The sequence below is a fragment of the Passer montanus genome, unplaced genomic scaffold (genome assembly GCF_014805655.1).
Source record: "Passer montanus isolate IOZ18808 unplaced genomic scaffold, ASM1480565v1 scaffold44, whole genome shotgun sequence".
NCBI lineage: Eukaryota > Metazoa > Chordata > Aves > Passeriformes > Passeridae > Passer > Passer montanus.
In genome coordinates, this window is record NW_024369262.1 from 1366650 (window position 1) to 1390444 (window position 23795).

Consider the following 23795-nt stretch of genomic DNA (forward strand, 5'->3'; position numbering starts at 1 on the left):
ATGGATCCCACTGAAAACTCACTCATGGCGATGGAAACATGGAAATTCTCCTTCTTACTTCATCCCCACATTACTGAGGATTTTTCCACACTTTGGGATGTGTTAATGGGTTTTTTGCCCAGGCTGAATCCATTCATTATCCCTTTTCCTGTCCCCTTAGCAGAAAGCCAGGCATCCCATCTGCTGTGTGACTGGAGGCTGAGGATGGGACCACCTCAAATCCTCTCCCCTTTTTGGGTTTTCCATCTCTTCCCTGGCTTGCTGCCATGTGTTTCCTGGGGCTGTGTCCCGTGGGATGTTTTGGGGCCCTGTGATGCTGCCAGGGCTGGGCTGAGCTCAGCACTGCTGGCAGGGGCAGCCGGGGTCACTCCACTGTGTCCCCTGCACCCCATCGGTCTGGGGGAGCTGAACTCACACCCTGAGCCTTTCAATCCACCCTCCGGGTGCCCTGGATGGAAATCCAGCTTCTCAAGGGTTCTTTTCTCCTGCTGGGCTCCCTGGCCGGGCACATCAGACTCAGACTCCTCCAGCCTGCCACACATTCCCCAAACAGAATAGCTGGGATTCCTGCATTCCCTCCCCCAAAATGACCCCGCTGGACACGGAGCTGCAGTGACATCAGCAGCTGGCTCCAGGGACAGGACCGGTCCCCACCTCAGCCCACAGGGAGCCCCACAAAGCCCAGGAGAGGCTCTGTTTTGGCCCCAGGAATGAACACTTCCCTGGTGGATTTGTTTTTTGCAGAAGTACCTGGGTGCTGGGGCAGCTCTGCAAGGCCTGGCTTAGGGAGGGAGCATCCCACATTCCCAGGGGTGCCCACTCATGTGCAGCTCTTTCCTTAAAGCCCCAACTCCTGCAGTCACTCCATCCCTGCAGGAGCTTGGCTTTTCCCAAAGACCTCGCTGCCGTGGGCAGTGAGGGAAGGAGTTCGGAAAGGAGCAGAGAGCAGAGCAAGCCCAAAGGTGGGTGTGAAAATAAACCCTCCTCAGCCTGAGGCTGCCCTGAGGATGCACCTTGTGACCCTCAGGTCACCTCACCTGTGGTGGAGGTGGGTGTAGGGGTTTTGGGAAGGGGGACAATCCCCCTGGTGTGCTTGGGAGCCACCTGGGTGCTGAGGAGCTGCTCTCTGACTCCTTCCTGCCCCGGGGCCAGGGCCCGTGGGGGGCAAACCCACCCCTGGCATGGCTGGGGAGGAGCAGGGCTGGGAGAGAGGAGCAGCTGCTGAAGGGTTAACAGGGAGTGTTTGCAGCCAGTCCCTTGTCACCAAGGAGAAGCGATCAGCACTTGGGAAGGAAACAAAACACCCTCTGCCCAGGAGGGAGATTTCCTCTCCCCAGCAGCCCTGGGACCCCAGCAGGGCTCTGGGCACCCGCAGGACACTGCCACCACCCCTGTGGCAGGGAGCAGGTGGCACCAGGTGAGTGTGGCTGCCGGGAGGTGCGCTGGGGACAGGGCTGGGGCAGCTCCCCGTGTCCCCATCACCCTTTTCCCTCCTCCCAGTCTTATGGCAGAATGTGGGGGACAGCGGGCTCGGGGGCACGGAGCATCCGTCCCTACCAGTCCAGCGGGCAGTACCTGTACGCCATGAAGGAGGACCTGGCAGAGTGGCTGAAGGAGCTCTACGACCTTGACATCGAGGTGGGCACCTTCCTGGAGGTGCTGGAGACGGGGGCTGTGCTGTGCTCCCACGCCAACCACGTCACCCAGGTGGCCGCGGAGTTCGCCCGTGCCTGCCCCGAGGTGGCCCAGCGCCTCCACCTGCCCACGGCCGGCGTCCCCTGCAACCTCTCAGCACAGCCAGGCACCTTCCAGGCCAGGGACAACGTCTCCAACTTCATCCAGTGGTGCAGGAAGGAGATGGATATCAAAGGTAGGGTGCCAGGCTCCAGCTGTGCCATGTCTCTGTGCTCAAGTCCCCTCCGTGTGTCCCCAAACCCAGCGCATGGGACAGCACTGTGTGCCAGCATCCCTGAGCTGGCATCCCCTGTACAGGGTCCTCCAGGCTTGGCAGAGCTTTGCAGGGTGCTGGCACCACTGCTTTTGGGTGCAAATATGCACAGGAGGAATGGCAAAGGAAGGGGTGGATGGCACAGTGTGTCCCTGCCAGGCACAGCACGATCCCAGCCCTAAGGACAGCAGGAGAAGTCCTGGCTCTGAGCAGAGCATCTGCCACCCTGTCCTGCCACCATGGATGCCCGGGAAGGGGAGTGGCACAGAGCATGACATCCTCAGGGCTCTCAGACACTGTTTTGTGGCTTTGGGATGCCATGAATCAGCTGTAGGTGCCCAAAAGGAAAGGCTCTTCCTCCTTTATCACTTACCCCAGCTCCTGCTGAACCCAGCCGTATTCCTGCTGGGATGGCTCCAGTGAAGAGCACCCTTCGGGTGGTTTTGCCTCCATCTGTGTCCCCATGCTGCTTGTCCCCATCCCCTCGTGCCAGCCCTGGCTCAGCCCTGCCCTGCCCTGCCCAGATGTCCTGATGTTCGAGACAGAGGACCTGGTGCTGAGGAAGAACGAGAAGAACTTCGTGCTGTGCCTGCTGGAGCTGGCACGCCACGCTTCCCGCTTCGGGATGCGCGCCCCGACCCTGGTGCAGATGGAGGAGGAGATCGAGGAGGAGCTTCGGCAGGAGCTGGACCTGCCTCCCCCAGAGCCCGCCCTGCCCCGGGCCCCCAGGAGAGCACGGGGCCTCAACAACCTCGACCAGATGGTACCGGGGGCACGGGGGCGTGGAGAGGGCTTGGGGATGGATTGGATGGGGATGGGCATGGGTTGGATGGAGATGGAGGTGGATTGGATGGAGATGGATGGGCATGGAGATGGATGGGGGTGGGGATGGGGATGGAAGTGGATGGGGATGGGGATGGATGGGGGTGGAGATGGATGGGGAAGGGGGTAGGGATGGAGATGGACAGGGATGGACATGGAGGTGGGTGGGGATGGAGATGGGCATGGGGATGGATGGGGTTGGATGGGGCAGGCATGGAGGTGGATTGGATGGGGATGGGAATGGATGAGGATGGGGATGGAGGTGGATAGGGATGGGGATGGATTGGATGGATTGGATGAGGATGGGGATGGATGGGGATGGGCATGGAGATGGATTGGATGGGCATGGATGGGGTGGGCATGGAGATGGATGGGCATGGAGATGGGGATGGAGATGGGGATGGAGATGGATGGGGATGGGGATGGGGATGGGGATGGGCATGGAGATGGATTGGATGGGCATAGGCATGGATGGGGATGGGCATGGAGATGGATGAGGGTGGGGATGGAGATGGAGATAGATTGTATAGGGATGGGGATAGATGGGGATGGGGATGGATTGGATGGGCATGGAGATGGATGGGGATGGACATGGAGGTGGATGGGGATGGAAATGGGTATGGGAATGGATTGGATGGAGATGGATGGGGATGGAGATGGAGATGGAGATGGATTGGATGGGGATGGATGGGGTGGAGATGGATTGGATGGAGAGGAATGGGCATGGAGATGGATGGGGATGGCATGGAGACGGATGGGGATGGAGATGGGCATGGGGATGGATTGGATGGGCATGGGGATGGGCATGGGGATGGATTGGATGGGCATGGGGATGGATTGGATGGGCATGGAGATGGATGAGGGTGGGCATGGCCACCCCAGGACCTTTCCCAGCAGCCCTGGTGAGGACCCACCCCTGCCACCCGCAGGTGCAGCACCTGGTGAGCCGCTGTACCTGCCCTGTGCAGTTCCCCATGGTCAAGATCTCCGAAGGCAAATACCGAGTGGGGGACTCTGACACCCTCATCTTCGTCCGGGTGAGTCTGCTTCACCCCTGCTTTTAGGGGAAAAGCAGCAGGAATTCTGCTCTGCTGCCATGACCCCTTTTCCACAATCCCCCAAAAGAGGCCCCTGTGGGAGTTCTGATCATTATTCCCAAAGCAGGGCAGCAGGGCAGCTCAGCCCTGTGATAGATTTGGTGTGGATTTAAGCATCCATGTGTGTGGGACAAAACCTGACATCCCCCAGAGCCACAGCCTGCTCTCACCCAGCAGTGGGAGCACTGGGATGCTCTGAATCCACCCCAAACCAGGCCAAAGAACTCAGCACAGGACGAAGGGATTTTCCAAAAGGGTCCCTCACCCTCCTTCTGGTGACAAAATGAACCTGTCGGGATGGCCGCAGGAGCTGGGCCAGGGACGCAGCCGTCCTTTGGGACACCTGGTGGCACTTAGGGCCAGCCACAGCCCTGGCAGCCCGGCCGAGCGTGCCACCCCCAGGCGCTGCTGTCCCCTGGCAAGGACATTCCCGCGCAGATCCTGCGGGAGCACGTCATGGTGCGGGTCGGGGGCGGCTGGGACACGCTGGAGCACTACCTGGACAAGCACGACCCGTGTCGCTGCACCTCGCTCTGTGAGTCCCCGCGTCCCCAAACCCCGCGGCTGCCTGAGGGTGAGGGGGTCCCTGGCTGGTCTCCATGCTTCTCGGGGATGTTTTCATTAGCGGGAGGCTTTGCTACGGCCATGCTTCGGTGTTTTGCCGGGGAATGTCGGGTTTTGGGGACTTTCTTTGGCTTTGGTGGCCACTAGAGGTCATGGAAGACTTTTGGATGGTGCCGGACCCCAAAAGCCGCTTTGCAGCTTTCTGCCGGCACCCGCGGGGGGCTGGATGCTGAGCCAGGCTGGGTGGGCTTCCCCGCGGGTGGGTGAAGGGAACAGGGCTGCCGAGCCCCCCTCGTTGTCCCCACAGCTCACAAGCAAGCCTGGAAAGCCCGGAGCCCGCAGCAGCAAGTGCAGCACGAGGTGCGGCTGTACCCGGGCGCCCGCCCCCAGCCCGCGCTGCTGGTCAGCCGCTCCCAGAGCCCCCTGCCCCCCGTCTCCTGGGGGGCCCGGTGCCCTGCCACCCCCTCAACAGAGGGCTCGGCTCGCCAGCCGGGTGCCAGCCCTCACCCGGAGCCCCGGAGGGTCCCTTCGTGCAGGTGAGTGCAGAGATGCTCCGTGCCCCGAGCTGCCTGGCTTCAGAGCAGCTTTTGGAGCATCCTTGGAATTTTCTCCCCCTCCCTTCTGGACGTGCCCGGCGCCAGGCGGGGCGGGGGGGCTGCAGCAGCTCCCTGGCCCCTCTCCGCTGTCTGTCCCTGCAGGATGCGGGAGCCCCGCGCTGTCCCTGCGGGGAGGCAGCCGCCACCACCCCGCTCACCGGCCCGGTGCAGCTCCCCTGGGCACGGGCCGAGGGGCCGGGCAGCCCCCCCCTCCCGGCTGAGCCTCCCGAACGGCGCGGGGGCCCCCGGGGCACCGCAAGGGACCGGCCCGGGGGATTCCCGGAGCCCGGCGGCACCGGCGCGGGGCAGGCCCGCAGCACCCGGCCCGCGGCCGGCACCGGCACCTCCGAGAAGCACCCAGCAAGGGGGAAAGTCATCTGGGCTGGCTGCCCGGCCACTGGAAACGGGGACACCCAGCACAGCCACACCCCGCGCCCCCAGCCCCTTAAAGGCCCGTGCCCCCAGTCCCCTAAAGCTCTGCGCCCCCTCCTCGCACCGGGATGCTCCGGGAGACTCCCAGAGCCTGGAGACCCCACGGGAAGGGCAGCAGGGAGCCCTTGGCCGGGGCCGACAGCCCTCACCCCGAAATTCCTGCAGCCGACCCCCGAAACCGGACAGCAGCGTTAAACCCCCCCCCAAAGCCGGCCCGGCCGCCCCCCGGCCCCCCACCCCTCCGGGCCGCTCTGCAGGGCGGTGCAAGCTCTGTGCTGCTGGGGACGGTCCCCAGGGGAGCCGGCAGTGCCCCCCAGCCCCGAGCCCGGGGGCTGTGGCTGCTGAGGGACCTCGGCAGGCAGAGCATGAAGCCGGGGGAGCCTGTAGCCCTGGCGGTGGGGCCGGGGGGCTGCGGGGGTGCTGCGGGATCACGCAGCCCCCCGGCTATGGCAGGGTGCTGGAGGAGCTCTCCCGCGGGCCGCAGCCCCTGCGCCCTGCGGGGACGTGGAGCCAGGTCCCCAAGAGCCCCGCAGGAGCGGCCCCGCAGCTCCCGGCCCCGGGGGAGGCAGAGCGGCCGGGGCTGGGGGGCCAGACCCCGCGGGCCAAGCCCCGGCGCTGCCTCAAGAAGCCCGAGCGTGTGCCCTCCATCTACAAGCTGAAGCTGCGGCCCAAGGTGCGCCCCCGGCGGGACCACCGGCCGGGCAAGCGGCCCTCCCGCATCCCCACCCCGCTGGGGCATCGCCCCGCTGCCCCCCGGGGCCAGCACCGACCCCCGGCGCCCGCCCGAGCCCCCCCGGCCCCGCCGCCCCTGCCTGACAGCGGCACCTGGCTGACCGAGGATGATGAGGAGTCGTGGGTGTGAGCCCAGCCCGAGAGCCTGCGGGGACGGACGGACAGGCGGACAGACCCCTCCCTCCACAGGCGGGAGCGGGGCTGGAGCTGCAGCGCCCCAGGTGTCCCCGGGCAGCCCGGGGGGCTCAGCTGCACCTCCTCCTTCCCAATGGATTTTTCTGTACTGTAATCCTGCCAAGCAGGCGCTCTTGCCCTGGTTTGGGTGGAAAAACGCAGCCCCGAACTGGGAGAGTGGGGTGTTTTCTGCAGGAGGAAGGGTTTAGCCCCCCTGAAGAGGGGACAGCCCATCCTTGACATCCATAAAAACATCTCATACCAAAATGTTCCCCATCTGCACCACGGGACCAGCGAGCTCGTGTTGACAGCTCCAAGAGCTTCCATGAGTCACACGAGGGGACCTTTGCTGAGCCCTGTGGTGGCCGTGGTCCCCTCTGGGGTGCTGGCTGTCCCCGAGGGTCACTGCTGCACCCCGAGCCCCAGCAATGCTGTTTGTGCAATAGAGATGTGCCACAGCTCCTCTATTTCCACATCTTCTCTGTGTGGGTGAGGAGGGAGAGAGGAAAATCCTGATGTGGGCACAGCAAACGTCCCTCTGAGAACCCCACAATGCCCAGGAGAGTCTCCTTTTCCAGCACAGGATGAAGTCAGCCCCACTTCCCTGCAGAGGAGCTGCAAATGTGAGCGCTGGGAGTCGGGGAATGCAGAACCTGCCAGCAAAAACACTCCTGAGGCTGGTACAGAACAAGGGGGACAGACCTGATTTTTAATTCAATTTCAAAGAAGGAGGTGCAGGGCATCACAGGCTGTGCAGACACCTCGGGAATCTCCAACAAGGAGTCCAGGGGGGGAAGGGAAGCCAAGTCCAGGCAACTGGGATGCTCGGTGGGGCAGGAGGAGGAGGAGGGGGAGAGGGCAGCATCCTTGGTGGGGCCGAACCAAACCCAGGCACCACCTCCATGAGCACGGGGACAGAGCCCTGGCACTGCCCTGGGCACAGCAGCGGGGACACCCCCGGCTGTGCCAGCCCAGGCTGCTCTCAGCAGGACCAGGGGGTGCTGGGTGAGTGGTAAATCTGTGGTAAGGTGTGAGTAGGGCCGTGGGGTGCTCGTGGCTGCTGCCGTGTGCTCCAGCCCCTGCTCCTGGACACCTCGGATCCTCCTGCCTGGGTTCCCTGCCTGCACCCAGGGTGCCACCACCACCATCTACCCCTTCCTGGGCTCTTGGGAAAGTAGCTCTTTGTAGCCCTGGTTTGGTTTTCCCGGGAGCTGGGAAATGCTGTCGAAGCAGTGAGAGTTGTTATTATTACTAATATAACTTCCTCTGTCTATAAAGTACAATAGAATATAACAATTATATTTATAACCTTTTTTTTCTTTTTTTTTCTTCAAAATACTAAATAGATGCTATAAAAACCTGTAACTAATTGTGCTATAAACTGCAGGCTACAGGGTTATAACAAACAATGTATTGGCTTAGTCTTTGATATGTGTACGTCGGAGCACTTCATAAATGCTTTTTTATTAGCATTTACCAAGGAATTTCCTTCTCAGACAATTTGGAGGGATAAAGCTCTAGCCAGAGATCGATAAGTGGACTTACATGTGTTAATAAATCCTGACAGGATGAGCTTGGACAGGGGAGCCAGGTTTGCCATGAAGGCAGGGGAAGGTGACAAGTGCCACTGCCCTTCCTGGCTGAGATGGACCCGTGTCCCCCCATTGCCTTTCCTCATTTTTTCCCTTTTTAATTTTTTTTTTAATTTTTTTTTTTTTAATTTTGGAGCAAGGAGCTTGATTCCCCAGGCAGGGAGGGGGGAGCAGGATGCACCCCCAGCCCTGGCCCAGGGGTGGGATGGTCAGAGGCACTGGAGCTCAGCTGGAGCTGCCTTTGATGGGAAGCAATTCCAGGAGCACAGTGGAGCTGCTGGGCCGTGGGCGCCTGGCTGTGCTGGCAGGGGGGGCTGGGTGTCCTCTTTGCTGCCCAGAGCAGAGCTGAACCCCTCCAGCTCCCTGTGACAGCAGCAATCACGGAGATGGTTTTGCTGGAGGATGGATCAGACACAGATCCTGCCTCACGAGGTGAGGATGGTGTTTCCCTGTGTCTCACAGGGACCAGCCATGGAGAATCCACACTCCTCTCAGCCTCTTCACCACCCCATCATCATTTCCTAACAGGGGCTGCCCTTTGCCAACCCCCCCTGCAGGGCAGGATGCAGGCGAGCTGCAGCTCTGCTGCAAGCACAAACCAGAAGATTAAAAAATAATAATAATTTAAAAAAAAAATGGAGGGCTCACTTTCCTATTAGGGATATGCAGAAAAAAAAAGAAAACCACAAAAACCCAAGAATGCAGCTGCAAGTGCTGCTCCAGCTCCCTGTTGCTGCCGAGGCAGCATCCCTGTGGGGAAACCCGGCGGGGCCAGACCTGGTGGCACTGCCGGGGACACAGGGGACACAGGGGACACCCCGGGGGCTGGGGTGAAGCCCTGCAAAGCCTGTCACCTGCTGAGCCCAGGACCAGAGGTAGCAGAGGGGTGACCTGCCCGGCAAGGAGTGTTCCCAGATTATTTGGTGTTCAGGGGCTGGGGGAGGAGGAGCCTTCCTGTGCTGGGGCTGTGCTGGGGCAGAGGGGAGCTCAGAGCCCTGGGAAGGCAGAACCCACTCCTGGGGATATCAGGGGCAGGATTGGGACTTACTTTTTCCCCCTCTTTCTTGCTTTCATCCAAAAATTCCACCTGGAAGTCTGACCTGACCAAGCCAAGAGACAGCCCGTGTGACCTGGATTTCTCCACAGGGAGAAATCCCAGCTCCTCAGAGGGAAAACTCCTGTTTCCCTATTCCCCAGAGACAGAACCACCCCCAGAACACCGGGGTCCAGTGCTGGATAATTCCCTTCCAGGGGCAGGCGATGCAGGCAGGCAGCACCAGGCAGTGCCCCTGTGCTGCCAGGGCAGGGACTGGCAAGGGTGAACTGGCAGCCAAAATCTGGGCACACTCTGGGGGCACCCCAGAGGTGTCACCTCCTCCACCCTCCAGTGCCGTGTACAACCCCCCTGGGGTGGCTTTGGCCTCGAGCTCTGCAGCTTGGAGAGAGCTCAGGGACATCCCTCACTGTCCCCAGGCAGCCTGGCCACCCCCTGCACCACCCTGCCCAAGGTGCCCTGTCCCCAAATGCCACCTCAGCACCCCCGGAGGTGCCTCAGGCACAGCTCCCACTGCTTGGGGGGCAGAGCCATCCCCGGGTCTGGGCAGCCCAGGGCAGGAGCTCCCATGATGGGGCAGCAGAGCCATCCCCGGGTCTGGGCAGCCCAGGGCAGGAGCTCCCATGATGGGGCAGCAGAGCCATCCCCCGGGTCTGGGCAGCCCAGGAGCAGCAGCCCCAGCAGCCCGGGGCTCACATGAGGGTGCAGCAGAGCCATCCCCGGGTCTGGGCAGCCCAGGAGCAGCAGCCCCAGGGCAGGAGCTCACATGAGGGTGCAGCAGAGCCATCCCCGGGTCTGGGCAGCCCCAGCAGCCCCAGCAGCCCGGGGTCCGGGGCAGGCTCTCACATGATGGTGCAGCGGTTCCTGCGCAGCGCGCCCTGGAAGCGGATGGTGGTGTGGACGTGCTTGCAGCGGGCACAGCCCACGCTCTTGAGGAGCTCGCTGAAGAGCAGCAGGATGTGCCAGTTGTACTTGGCCGAGCACTCGATGTAGCCGCACTTCCACGTCTTTTTCACCAGGTTGGAGACGTTCCAGCGCGGGATCACCCGGCCCCGCTGCAGGTCGCGCTTGTTGCCCACGATGATGATGGGCGTCTCCGAGGTGCCGATGACCCTGGGGAGGGCGGGCGGTGAGGCAGGATGGCTGGGGACAGCCCACACAGCTCAACCCATCCCAAAGGGGCTCCTGGCTGTGGCTTGCCTTGTCCCCTTGTCCCTCTCTGTGTCCAGCCACCCCTCGTGCCACCTGCAGCTGCTCACCCACCTGCCTGGCACCTTAATGCACAATCAACAGCTGGAATTAAAGCCAGTTCCCAGCCAGGCCCCTCAAAGCTCTGCCAACCTTGACCCTGTTTTTTCTCTCTTGGAGTGAGAGGTGTGGATGTGGAGTGAAGGGTGCTGGATGTGCTGCTGGTGTGGAATCTTATAGAGAGCAGCCAGACCTGTTTTCCTGGGAATTCTGTCAGGAATGAGGCAGGAGCTGTGACCCTTTGCTCAGAGCCTTGGCTGGGCATTTTGCAGCTCATTTTTGGGGCTGGCAGCAAAGAATCCCCCAGCTCCACCCTGGGTTCAGAGCAGCCTGCCTGGGGTCCTGCTGCTCTCCTGGTTTTTGGGCTCCCATCCCTGCAAAGGGGCTCTGTGCCAGTCTGATATCCCATCTCTGATGCCAAGATGCACCCCCTTGGTGCTGAGCTGCCTCGCCAGGAGCCAGGGGCTCTGCCACGCTGGGCATGCAGCACCCCAAAGCCACCCCTCCCTACCTTGTTTCCAGGATCTGCTGGCGGATGGTTTTGATGTACTCGAAGCTGTCGAAGCAGCAGATGTCATAGACCAGGATGTAGGCATGGACACTCCGCAGCCCCCTGCAGCACACGTCTGCCCACTCCTGCAGGAGCACAGAGGGGTCAGCCCTGCCTCTGCTCTGTGGCTGCACAATCCCCCAGCCCCAGCACCCCCTCTGCTCTGCCCTGACCCGTCTGTGTGTCCCCCAGCCCTGCAGCCATCCCCAGCTCCAGAGACCCCTGATCCCCCCTGCCAGTGCAGGGGACACACAACGGGATTTGTCAGCCCCAGTTGCACCCCTGAGGGAGGATTGCAGCCTCATTGCAGCACAGAGCTGGGCTGGGAGTGGGGCTGGATGCAGCCCCCTGCTCTGGGTGAAAGAGTTTCCTCCTCCAGAGCTGCTAATTAGCTGTGTTAATTAGGATGCACCCTGGTTTTTGGGGCAGGGAAGGTGAGGAGGATGCTGAGTCCCTCTGAGGTCTGAGGGTGATGCACCAGCAGCTCTGTGGGTCAGAGGGGGGAGGTGACAGCAGGTCTGTCTGGGGGGGACATGGGGACAGAAGAGGAGCAGAGGCTGCTCAGGAGCTGAGTCTGTGAGAGCAGGATGTGGATCCAGGGCAGAGGCAGGCAGGAGTGGCCTCTCTACAGCCAAAATCTGGGGCTGGAAGAAATTAATGCTGTTAGGAAACCCTTGGGTTTCAGGGAACAACTGGATTTTTTTTTTTTTTCATGCTGTGAGTGAAAGTCTGCCTCACTTCAGGCACTTTCCCATCCCAGCAGTGGACTGGGAGCAGCAGTCCCTGCAGGCAGCACTGCAAAACCCTCCTGGGTGCTTCTGAAAGGAGAAAGACTCTCCAGGGAGGAAAGGCATCACTTCTCCCTCAGCAAACCCCTTCAGAGCCATGAATCAGCCGAGTTTATATCAGAATGAGGTGGGCAAAGGGAGTTTTGGGAGGGGGGCTGATCCCTGCCACAGAGGGAAGGAGCTGGCAGGGAGCAGAGGGACACAGCTCCCCCTGACCACCCAGGGGAGATGCTGGGCAGACCCTCAGGCCTGGGGATGCAGGAGGGTGCAGCAGCAGCTCCTGGGCTCCTCTGAGCCTGATACATCCAGGAGACAGGGAACTGCAGCTATTGCACCCTGCTGGGGGCAGCTTGCTCTGGCTCTGCCGTGCCAGGGTGGTTTTCCTCAGCAGTGCAGGTTTCCCGGGATGCTGGAGCTGGAGAAGTGTTGCACTGCAGGAGCAGCATGTCAGAGAGCCACTGGCTCCTGCTCCCCTTCCAGGACAGCACTGCAGGGATGCTTCTCCTGGCACGGAGCTGAGCCACGATGTTTCCCAGCAGACAGAGCTGCATCCCTCACCCTGGGCCTCTCCTTCCCCTCGGAGCCATCCCTCTGATCACCCTCTCTTCCCTGGAAACCTCCATCTGCTCCCACTGGCCACCTCCTCTGGAGAGCAGCAAGGCAGGGAGTTAATGGAGTGTGTGAGCATCGGCTGCTGTGTCAATAAATTACCCTTTGCTATTTTGGGCTGCTTCTCACACTGACCTTTCCTTCCCTGCACTCTCCCATTAATTTTTAAACCTTCTCCTCACCCCTGGAGTGCTCATTTCACCTCCTGCCTGATGCACAGGGACTCTTGGAGCACTACACAGCCCCTGTGACCCCATCCCTGCTGGGGACAGGGACACTGTGACTAATTGAGGTGGCCCCACTGGTGGCACTGCCCTCCAGCGTGGCTGCAGCCACAGCTGGGACCCTCCAGCTCCTTTCCCCACGGTGGTGACACCACTTGTGCCCCTGGGACTGGGGCTATGGCATGAGCTCAACATCCCCTTTTCCCCATTAGCTCCACCCAGAAGTTTTTGGCGCTGGTGGCAACACTTTCCAACCCCACCTGCCCTTTGGGGGTGCTTTGGGCACACCTGAGGGGGCAGAGGAGGAGCTGGTGGGGTCAGAGCTCCAGGAACAAGCCCAGGCAGTGCTGGAGGGGGCGATGGCCACTCCCAGGAGGGGACAGGCTCTGCCTGGTTGGGCAGTGGGTGCCTGGGGGCTGTGGCTCTCACCCAAATGTTCTGTTGGCTCTGACAGCCATGGACCTGGATCCCAGTGCTGCAGGACCCAGCTGGATCCCAGCTGTGGGCAGTGCCACAGCTCCTGGGAGTGGGATGCCACCTCTCTTGTGTTTGCTGTCACCAAACTTCAAAACACACTTTATCCAGGACCTGCTCAGCAGGATCCACGAGCACACAACCCCTCAGTTACCAACCAAACCCTGCCACGGAGGGAGAAAAAGGCAGAACAGGAACCCCACAGAGTTCAACAGCAAAACCCCACCACAGGGGGGGTCAACACAGACCCCCAGAGATGGGGGGTGCCCCCGTACCTGCAGGGTGTTGACAGGGAAGGCGGTGATGGGGGGAAAGTCCATGATCTGCAGGTCGTGCACGTGGCCGTTCATGACCACGGCGGGCAGGTAGACGCGGCGGGCCGTGGTGGGCACGCACACCTCGCTGAACTCGTTGTACAGGAACTGCCGGACTATGGCGCTCTTGCCCACGCCCTGGGCTCCCAGCACGGCGATCTTGAAGGTTGCCACCATCCCGCTGCGCGCCGGCCGCTGCCCTGGTGCTGCCCCCGCGGTGCCGAGGCTGCATATTCCCGAGCAGGGGGCTCAGCCCCATTCAGGATGCATTTCCCCTCCGGGGCTCCCCGTCACTGCAAGGCCAAGGGGAAGCTGGTCAGGTCTGAGAGACGCCCTGGAGCTGCACTGGAGGTGTTCCAGGGGGGGTTTTATCCAGCAGGAGCTGACGATGCACCCAGGGGTGTTGGCACTGCAGGACCTCAGGGTGTCCCTTGAACCTCCCAGCCCAGCGGCCAAGGAGAGGCAGGATTTGGGTGAACTTCTCCAAGAGGGTTCTCACAGGCACACACTCAGCCCTTTCAGCACCAGAACAAGGAAAGGCTCTGTCTGCAGCTCAGGGTTTGCTCAGGGTCCCAGGCTGTGCTGGGCACTCAACCCACGGCCACTGTCCCCAGCTGCCCCTTCCCGGGGCTGTCCCAAGCCGGGGAATCCATCTTCCCTGGCCTTGGACAGCCGGAATTGCCTTTTGCGGGCGGGGGGAGATCGCTGCGCGCCTGCGAGCGACAGCTTGAACGTTTCGTTCAGGCTTTGAGCGCCTGGGCAATTAACTTGATGGGGACTCATTTGCGAGCCAGCTGACAGGGTGAGCCCAGAGCCGCCACTGCGCTGAGGCCGGAGGGGCCCGGGGCAGGGGGGACACGGGGGGATAACCCACACACAGGGATGTGGGAGCTGAGCCTGAGGAGCCCAAACACCCGCTGGCAGCGGGCTCCCGAGCAGGAGCTGTGATGGGCACGGCGCGGGCGAGGGGCTGGGTCCCACAGGCTCTGATCCCCAGGAAGCAGCTTGTGCTTTATCCCAACGTGTGGATGCTTTGACCAATTTCTGATGCTCTGGCCCATTTTCCCTAAAAACCACCCCCGAAGTGCAGGGCAGCAGCTGGAAGTGTCAGGTTCGAGCACCCTGTTGTGCCTGTTTGATGGAGGTTATTTACCCCGGGAGGAGCCTGGGCACAGCTGCTGGGTGCTAGAGGGGCCGAGCTTCCCGGGATGCCTTCCCTGGGCCATGGCTCACACCACCTCACCCCCTCATGCAGGACCGGGGACCCTTGTCCCCCCGTGCTGCTGGCACCGTTCCCCGGGGTGCTGGCTGTCCCCAGCCCCGCAGTGGGAATGTTTCTGTGCCAGGTGCAGGGAAACGGGGGGTGCAGGAGCCCCCATCCCGACCCTGCCAGGGCCTTTCTCGGCCAGCAGACAGCACTGTCACTGCAGGTCCCGGGGGCCACTCTGCTGCAGGGACAGCCCCGTCCCCACGAACCCTTCCTCCTCCCAGCAGCGGCCCCGGAGCGTGATGGAGAGGCACAACTGGAAACCCAGTGGCCGCAGGGCTCGCTGGAACTGGGGCAGGGGCTGAGCCCCGCTCTGCCTCCGCCAGAGCCCCACCGCGCTCTGCGCTGGCACACGGGGACGCTGCGCCCCAAAAACACCAGAGCCCGACCAGATGGTCCCCGGCCCTACGAGCAGCCGCTGTGGGAAACTGAGGCACAGCGCGGGGAGCCTTCGGGGCACCCCACGGCGGGGCGGTGGGGCAGGGAGCAGCCGCGGCTCCTCAGCAGCAGGCCGGGCTCCGCGGCTGCAGGGCCGGGAGGGGGCTGGCAGGGGGCTCCGGGAAAGGTGGCTCGGCCCCCGCCGCGACCTTGGCCACGCTGCCACGCCTGGGGCACTGGAAGGAGCAACCCCTGAGCCCCGTAGGGCGGGGGCCGCGTCCCTCACCCCACATCCCGGCCCCACATCCCGGCCCTCCACATCCCGCACCCCCCGCATCCAGAGCTCCCCGGGGATGCTCCGGCCGCGCTGGGCAGCGCAGCAGCCCCGGCCCGGGGGTCGTTGGGGGGGACCGGGGGTGCCGAGGGGAGACGACACCCGCACCCGCCGCGCCGGCGGGCGAAGGGAGCGGAGAGCCGCGGCGCTCAACTTTCCCCCTCGTCCCCCGATCGCGGCCACCCCCGGCCCTGCCCAGCGGTAACTTTGCCCCCCCGTCCTGCCCTGCCCTTCCCGGCGGGTCCCCCGTACCTGGCGGCGGCGGCCCGGGCCGGCGGCGGGGAGCGGGGAGCCCGGCCGGGGCACGGCGGGGGGGCCGGCGGTGTCCGGGCACGGATGGAGGCGGCAGAGCCCGGTGGGATGGCGGGGATGCCCAGGCGGGAGGCGGGCAGCGCCTGGGGAGGGATGGAGGGAGAGAGGGAGGGATGGAGGGAGGGAGGCAGAGCGAAGGAAGGGATGCAGGCAGCGCCCGGGGAGGGAAGGAGGCTCTGCCCAGGCAGGGATGCGGAGGATGCCCGGGAAGGATGCGGGCAGCACCCGGGAAAGGAGGCAGGGAATGCACAGAGCGAGCCGCAGGAATCCAGCAGAGACGCCGGCTTCTCCCGGGGCTCTGGGGAGGCGCCGATGGGAAAAGACCCTCCCATGTCCCCCCTGCAGCGTGCTGGGTGCAGCGGCGTCACCCCTTCCCTCGCCCGGCGGCAGCTGGGCTCTCATGCCCACCCGGGACGAGTCCCACGGGCCGGGCTCCCCCGGGGCAGGAGGGCAGGAGCCCTCCCAGGGCGCCTTTCCCTCCCTCCCCCGACACCGCCGCTCGCTGCGCTCCGGGGCACATCGCTTCACCTCCTGCCGGCCCCTGGAGGGGCTGGGGGCTTCTCTGTGCCCCCAGAGGGGGGACCTGAGCCCAGGCTGGTCGCAGGAGGGACGTTCCTGTTGCAGTGTCTGCATTTCGGGTCACCCCGCACGGAGCGTTTACCTGCGTGCTGGACAGAGGGAAGATGCTGCCTGCACCTCCAGGACCATGGTCCAGGCCCCCGGGACACGCTGCTGACGGAACCCCTGCACCCCTCCGCTCCTCGGAACAGCCCCCAGCCCCCAGTGACAGCGGCCAGCACCGAGGTGTCCGCACGGGTCTGGCGGCGAGCACACGGGCTTGGCTGAGCCGAGCTCCGAGCTCCCCCCAGCCTCGGCTGCGAGAAAAAACCATCTCCGGGGGCTCCTCTCCAGGGGGAGGAGGGGGTGCAGACACAATGCCACATCCCTCCTGGGGGACAAGGGGCGGCAGACACAGCCCCAGGCTGGGGGCACAAGGACAGCCTTGGTGGCACGCTGGCAGGCACGGGGGTCACAGCCCTTCGTGTCCCGCGCTGCACCCGGGCTGGCAGAGATCGGGGTATTTCCCTGCAGAGCTGCCCGAGATATCTGTGTGTCCCCGGGGTTGTCAGCAGCCCGAGCCGCTGCTCCCCTTCCCCGCACGGCCACAGAGCAGCGCCGAGCCCGGGGATGCTCCCGGCAGAGCGCAGGGACCGGGCTGCACATGAACTCCCGCACAATTCGGGCTCCAGCCTCGCGGCTATTTTTAGCAGTTCCCTCCGAGATGCTCTTCAGTTGCAGTTTTATGCGTGAAATTTAATACACGAGCACGGGGGGAGGGGAGTGGGGCTGGATCCCGGCATGTCCCTGCTGGCTGGGAGGTTCATCCCAGCCTCGGCGACACGAGTGCAAGGCAGAGCTAAAACCACCCATCCAAGAGCTCCTGCGTCCTGGTGTGCAGGTGGCAGCAGGGGACGGGCAGAGCTGGTGGCTGTGGCCAGCTCCTGCTTCCTCCCGAGTCCCTGCCTCCCCCACAGCCCTCCATGGCTCAGGGAGCTGCACTGGCAGGAGCAGGGTGGGTGTGAGGCCAGTGGGAGCAGCAGGATTTTGGGGAGCCCACCCAGCACAGTGGGATTTGCCCCCACTGCAGGCAGAGCAGCAAGGAGCAGCTCAGGAGGTCCCTGTCCCACAGCGTGGCCTCGGGAGCAGGGAAGGCTCTGGGGACCAATCCCCCCTGGCAGTTCCCAGCTCAGGGAGCACCACCTGTGTCCCCTGAGCCCCACGGGTGACACTGCTGATGACAAAGCCAGCTCCCAGGGGGTTGGCGTGTCCCTGCTGACAGGGCACAGCAGCAGCAAAGACCAGTTTGTTCTCCAGGAGCCCCTGGCAGAGCAGGGAGGGAGGATGAAACCTTTCCTTTTGCCACAGGACATGAAGGGACAGCAGCACACAGGGCAGAGCCCTGAGCATCCCACAGCAGCTTTTGTTCCTGTGGGGCCAAATGCTGCTCCAGGCCCATCCCCAGCAGGGAATGATGCTGCCAGGCATTCCAGGGATGCAGGAAGGGACACAACAGCAAGATCAGGGACCCCAAGCCAGCCTGTCATTGTTACCTGACACGTGCACTTGCTTCTAACACAAAACCATCCAGTGCAGGGCATACTGGTGGGTATGGTACCTGCCTTCCACAGAGGGTGGAAGTTCCCAAAAATCCAGGTGCTGCTCAGCCAAGGCTGGACAGGGTAAGGGAAAAGGTTACCCTGCTCCAGAGCAACACCCCCAAACCTGCTGCTTGTTCTGCTGGACTTCTGACCACTTCAAGTACTGAGCTTGGCTCTGGCCTGGCACAGAGGTTTTGCAGCCCATCCTGCTTGAGATGGGACCAGAGATGGCAAAGCCCTCTGAGGAACAGCAGCACCAGTGCAAAGCAATCCAAACACATCACTGACTCCCAGGATTTCACCATTTCACCACAGGAAAAACAGGTCACGCTACACACAGCCCCCCTGGAGCCCCAAAAGGGCTAAGTGGCTATATCCATCTCCTGCTCCTCATCTGAGCCTGTCCCTGCTGCCCTTTGAGATGAGGAGAAGCAGCTGTTGGAGCACCAAGGAAACTTGCTGCCACCTCCTCCTGCAAGCCCCAGATTTAGGGGTGCTGTGCTGCAGAAGTGGCTGGTGGGAGAAGAAGCCTGGGGAGCAAAGAGTCTCCTTCCCACCAAACGCAGCCTTCAGCCCTGCTGCTCCCCTGGGCAGAGCCAGCACCAGGGAATGGCTCCTCTCCCCATTCCCACAGAGCCACACGCAGCCAGAGCCTGCTGGAAATGACTTTATTGACACGGAGGGCAGGGAAAGCCTGAAGAGCAGCACGAACGGGAACGAGCAGGGCGGAGGGAACGCCAGCCACGAGCCCCGGCTCCGCCCCGGGCTCTGACACCCACCCCAAAGGCTGGGAAGGAACTCGGCAGGAGAAGGGGGCTCAGCAGCCCCTCCCCACGCCGAAGCTGCGCTCTCCTCCCCGCCCCACACAGCATCACTGCTAATTGCTCCGTTAATGATTTTTACACCCGCAGGGCTTGGAGCAAATCGCCTCCCAGCACACGTGGGCAAGGCTCAAGGGCTGGGGTGTTCCAGCTCTGCCCCACTTTCTTCCCCCCAGCAGAGCACAGGGGTTCCTGCACAGGGACAGCACCTTCCTCAGGGTGCTGCAGCTCCTGGCTCCTGCTGGGACACTGGGACCTTTTCCCAGCACTGCTTTCTTGGCTGCAGCCACTGCCAGAGCCCTGATGAACGAGCTCCCACCGTGAAACATTTACTGACTTTGAAAGTGGCATCTCAAAGGACAACAGGGGGGTTGCTACACGCAAGAGCTTTGTTAGCTGGGGTGGAGATGTCCAAGCATGCTGGGGAGGGAGAGGCTGATCTGGACTGGGGCTTGGATTAAGCAGGACAAGCTATGGATGGAGCAGGGACATGCAGGAGGCTTTGCTTTCACTGCTGGGTGGCTGCAGTGGGGTGAGTTCACAGCTGTGGACTGCAAGGGAAACACTCCTGGCTCTAAGGGACAGCTTGGAAAAGAGGGACCAGGGCATGGGGCTGCTTGGGACAGGGATCAGAGCAGGAACCTGGCTGGCTCTGGCCACTGTGTGTGTCTGGGCACAAAGAGTGGAGCTGCTAACAGGAGAAACCCTTCCATGAGCTGCTCCACCCAGCCCAGCTGGAAGCTGAGTGCCCCAGGCAGGCAGGGAGCAAACACTGCCGAGCCCAAACCATCTCCCACCATGCCCAGCCTGGGGTTTGGGGGCAGCATGGCAACAGGGAGAGCCACTCCACTCCCCTGGCACCCTGGGGCACTGCCAGCAGCAGCCCCTCTCTGTGGGGGCCTGGCTGACACTGCAGCCCCACCGGGGAAGTGGCAGTGCCACATCTGGATGTGCCACCACGAGCCTGGGAACTGCCAGGGCCAGCACTGGGAGAGGGGGGCACAGCTCAGGGATGGCTGAGGAGGCAGCTTGGCCTCAGCAGGCACAGAAAGAACGGGAGGGAGAGGGGCTGCACATGGGTGAGGATGCAGAGACCACACCAGGAGCTCTGGCATGAGCCTTTTGCTCTAACAGCAGGCTCATGTCCTTCATTTCATCCACCCCTGCCCTGTTCCAGGCCTGCAGCTCCCCACACAAAAGCAGCCTCACTCCTCAAATCACCAGCTCATGAGGCAGGGAGATGGCTGGAGTGAAAACACCATCAAAGCCAGCACAAGAGTAATAAAAACCCCTCCTTAGGGCTCCATCCCCCTCTAGGACCCCACTGATGGCTCTGTTCCTAATTCCCCGAGGCTGTGCTCACCCTGCTAGAGCCCAATGCCCCTGCAGGGCTCCCAAGACTTCCTTGCAATCACCTTCTCTTTAAGCCAATTACAATAGAAAACCTCAAAAAAAAGTATAAAAATATAAAATAAAGTGCAGTGTTATGTTTTCGACACTTTTGCCTTGTTTTAATGAGCAGCTGTGTGGTTTTTGCTCGGTGTTTTTCCAATGAGCAGTTATTTTACAAAATCCGAACTACACCTAAAGCCATTTAGAAAACACTGAACATTGGCACAAAATGGAGAGAAGCCCACGAGAACGGATGAGTGAGGGGCGAGGGGCACATGGGAGTAGTTTGAAGCAGTGGTTACAAACTCCATGGACACTAAAAATACCAAAGGGGCTTGTTCCCTATCATCATTAGCACGTGGATACTAATTGCTACCTTGTTTAATCAGTGCCTTTGACTGAAATCCTACACATGAATACAGCTGCTTCCAGTTACGAGTGCTTTTCCCTGCGCTGGCGCTGAAGGAGGCTCTGGGGACCCCTTTCCCCCCTCCTTCTGCAGGGTGAGGCACAGGCTCCACCTCCTGTTAGTTTTTCAAGATGGCATCGTAGGCCTGGTAGATGTACTGGGACACTTCTGGAGCTCGGCATTTCAGGGAGAGCTGTGGAGAGGAGAGGAGAGGTTAGTGCTGGAGCTTCCTGCCACGGCCACAGGGGCAGCAGGGGACGGGCAGGACGCGGCTGCTGACAATCACACAGAATATTTCTCCTGCTTTCTTCATCATCAGCCTCAAACTGCCCTTTCAGAGCTTGCTGAAAGCAGGAGGAAAACAAAAGCAAACTCCCACTGTGGGGTTCCCAAATTATCAGCAAATGTAGGCGGCCCCACAGGCAGGAGGAAAAAGGGGACATGGTCCCAAACTGAGACAAGGGACCTGCGCTTGTCCTCAGGCTGCAAATCACAGCACTAAACCCAAGGGCTTCTAAAGATCTGCTGCTCAGTCCTGATGGACACAAACTTGGCTGTCACTCCTCTCTAAAGCAAAGATCAGGCTGAGACCAGGCTTGCAGCATCAAACCTTGTGCAAACACTTTAAATCACCTTCCAACGCTCACATTCACCCCGCAGCTCCCCAGACCACAGATTTCTCTTGAAACTCCTGGCACAGCTTCCAACATGAGATAAATCCTCTAATACCAGAGACACACAGGTCCCTCAGAAGGGCAGTGAAGTCAAAGAGAAGAGTCACAGGGGTGCATGAAGCAGGACAGAGAGCAGCTTCCCACCAGCCCCGGGCTGGTGCCAGCACAGGGCCACAGACAGCCGGGAACACGGCGGGGCATAAATTTCCCCTTGTCTGTAAGAGGGGGAAGGGCACCCTGGCAATGCTTCCTTGCTAATATCTCTTGGCTTTATCTCTGGGTAACCTTGGCAAGTCACTGCTCCTTGCTGAGCAGGCGCTGTCCCAGCTCACTGGTGACAGAGCAGGGCAGTTCTGTCGCTCCTCACTTTTCCCACGTTAAGCACTCCTCACCTCCTCACCCCTCCAGCCAAATGAACAGCATCTCCCTCAGCACAGAGCGAGCAGGGAGGGAGGAAGGGCAGGGAGGAAGGGCTGAGTGTGTGGGCGAGGCAGCAGGAGGCCAGGCTGTGCCCTGCCCTCTGCTGGGAGCCCTCACCGTGTAGTTGGGGTTCCCGGGCTGGATGCGCAGCTCGGCCAGGATCCAGATGCCGTTGGTGAGCTTCAGGGACTGGTAGAGCATGTCCTGCCCCTCCACGTTCCTCTTGGCAATGGTGTAGACATTGTTGTTCTGCAGCTTGCTGGAGACAGTGTCTTTGGAGGGAAGGGAGGAAAAAAAAGGCATCTGTTAGTTCAGACCCATCATCTGCAGAGACAGGAGAGCCCTGGGGAGCATTCCCAGGATGCAAGGGCACAGGGAAATGCTGGCTCCTTCCCTGGGGACAGGAGCACACATGACACAAGGAGAAAAAAAATCCAGTTCTCTCCATGGACCCACCTCATTCCCTTCAGGCTGTGATCTCTTGGTAAGTATTTGCCCATTTTACAGGGCTCTCACTGCCCTGGGTTACTCAGGACTTGATCAAGGTGAGACTTTAAAGGCTGCTCAGAGGGGAAGAGGACTCTGCCTCCTCTACAACCCCCATCCACCTCCAGGCAGCCAAAAAGTCAGAAGATGAAGGTGGAAAAGAACAAAGATCACAGCCTGAGGCTTGCTCAGGTTCCTGTCCCAGCCACAAGAGCTCCCTCCTACTTCACTCACACACAGACACTTCTGGCCATATCAATGTCCTACAAGGCAGTAAAAATCTTTTCCCTTTTTAAAAAAGCAATTACTTGAAAGGGTAAACCACCCCCAGACACTGTCTAGTCTCTAGACATCACAGGGCTGTGGTACAGTTTGAACACACAGCCTGACCTCAGCCCTTGCAGATGAGGTGTGATTTCATCTGCACACCTGGATGGGTGTCACTGTCACACACATTATTTCTAAGGGACTTTTTGAGAAAAGCAAAACAGGCAAATATATAACATCAGGACCCAAACCAGCAGCCCTGGATGCCAAGGGATTCCTCAGCACAGAGCAAACATCAGGCTGTGGATGCCTGTAAAGGGGCACAGTCACACTTTGGGTGGAAGATCCCAAAGCATCACTGGCAAATTCCCATTCCTGGTGTCCAGCAGGAGAAATTTAACACTTTATCTGTGCGGGGTCATTCAGAGCAGGCTGGGCACTACTGACCAAAAGCGAGGGAGAGAAACAGCCTGAAACCAACTCCCACTGAAAGGCCAGAGACTGGAAATGTGGGATCCATCTAAGGAGAACAGAGAGCAGGACAGGAGCAGAGGAGCAGCACAAAGTGACTGTGCAGCTCCAATCCATCCCTGCACCTACAGACACAGAGATCCACAGGGTGCCACACCTGAGAAGGGACACCAGCCTGTGCTGAGGGACTGAAGAGAGGACAGCAGAGCTGTTCCTGCACCAGGGAATGGTGGGAGGAGGAAACAAAAGGCAAATCCACACCCTGGTGCAGACACTTGGATACACTGGCTCTTCCCAGGGCAGCCTGGACCCTTTGCTGCACCCCTTTGCTCCAGAGCAGCTCCCTGCAGGTCCAGGATGGTTCAGGCATGCAGCTACCCAGACACACTCAGATTTAGGCATCCTCTCTTCCCCAGTTACTATGGAAACTGGCTGATATATGTTACTAATGAGATCTTTTGCTTAAAACCCCTCATTGCCTGTCTCCTCCTCCCACCCATACTCCTCCTCTCCACAATAAACTCAGCCAGACTTGGGAAATGGGCAGTGCAGAGCAGTCCCCTGCTCACAGGGAGCCTGGCTGGGATGAATCCATGCTGAAAGGACATCACCACCAGCAATGAAGCTCCAACTCCCATATTCTCATGCTCCCAAGGCATCAAGAGCAGCCCCCAGGCCCTTGGGAAGGCACAGTGTCCAACACAAGCACAGGCTCAGGCAGGACATCCTTGTCTGAGAGGGTTGCTGGTATTAAATGGGATTTTGTTTGCCCCATTTGGACAGGCTGTGGTTAAACCTCACCCCTCTGGATGTGCATCCTGAAGGTGGAACTGCTGGCAAGGACTTTCCCCAGCAACCCTGACACCTGCCACAGCAGCCTCCCCTCTGCTGGGAGGTGCTGTTGGAGTAAAGGCATTTCCTGGGGAGCAGGGATGCAGGGTTGGAATGAGAAGCTGCAATTTTGGCTGCTACCCCAGCACGGGGTGTGATGGCAGAGCTGTGTCTAGGGAGCTCAGCAGGTGAGACACAGCCACAAAGGAGCTGCCCTTACACCAAAATCTTCATATGATGGCTTCTCTTGCCATGGAAACATCCCCAGCCTCTGCTGAGGGGCAGATTTCAGAGCAGGAATGTGTTTGTAGGGAGGACACAGAGAGGGAAAGTGAGGCAGGGCAAACCTAGGAAGC

The 23795-nt window shown here is 61.0% G+C and overlaps 3 protein-coding genes across 6 annotated transcripts in view; 1 reads left to right on the top strand and 2 right to left on the bottom strand.

Moving 5' to 3' along the window:
* The first annotated feature begins 399 nt into the window (after positions 1 to 399).
* GAS2L2 (growth arrest specific 2 like 2) lies at positions 400 to 8582 on the top strand. Its single transcript, XM_039720886.1, has 8 exons — positions 400 to 962; positions 1250 to 1417; positions 1501 to 1870; positions 2473 to 2711; positions 3700 to 3807; positions 4306 to 4402; positions 4739 to 4967; positions 5130 to 8582. Exons 3-8 carry the CDS (start codon positions 1513 to 1515, stop codon positions 6319 to 6321), a joined length of 2223 nt encoding a protein of 740 aa, XP_039576820.1. The 5' UTR covers positions 400 to 962; positions 1250 to 1417; positions 1501 to 1512; the 3' UTR covers positions 6322 to 8582.
* RASL10B (RAS like family 10 member B) lies at positions 7060 to 16355 on the bottom strand. Of its 2 annotated transcripts, none has more exons than XM_039720887.1 (4): positions 16171 to 16355; positions 13180 to 13511; positions 10771 to 10895; positions 7060 to 10124 (listed from the first exon to the last, which is right to left on the bottom strand). In XM_039720887.1, exons 2-4 carry the CDS (start codon positions 13393 to 13395, stop codon positions 9854 to 9856), a joined length of 612 nt encoding a protein of 203 aa, XP_039576821.1. In that variant the 5' UTR covers positions 13396 to 13511; positions 16171 to 16355; the 3' UTR covers positions 7060 to 9853. The 2 variants fall into 2 exon arrangements, with proteins under 2 accessions (XP_039576821.1, XP_039576823.1); XM_039720889.1 differs by lacking the exon at positions 16171 to 16355 and adding an exon at positions 15450 to 15466.
* A 1965-nt stretch (positions 16356 to 18320) lies between these two features.
* Positions 18321 to 23795, bottom strand: part of AP2B1 (adaptor related protein complex 2 subunit beta 1) — a 76761-nt gene continuing 71286 nt past the window's right edge. For 2 of the 3 annotated variants that reach the window (XM_039721034.1, XM_039721033.1), the window contains 2 exons: positions 21502 to 21656; positions 20138 to 20483 (listed from right to left, as the gene is read on the bottom strand). In XM_039721034.1, the coding sequence (XP_039576968.1) occupies positions 20409 to 20483; positions 21502 to 21656 (230 nt within the window). In that variant the 3' untranslated portion in view covers positions 20138 to 20408. Of the gene's footprint in view, positions 20484 to 21501; positions 21657 to 23795 lie in introns of all 3 variants that reach the window. The other variant, XM_039721032.1, reaches the window with a different exon arrangement.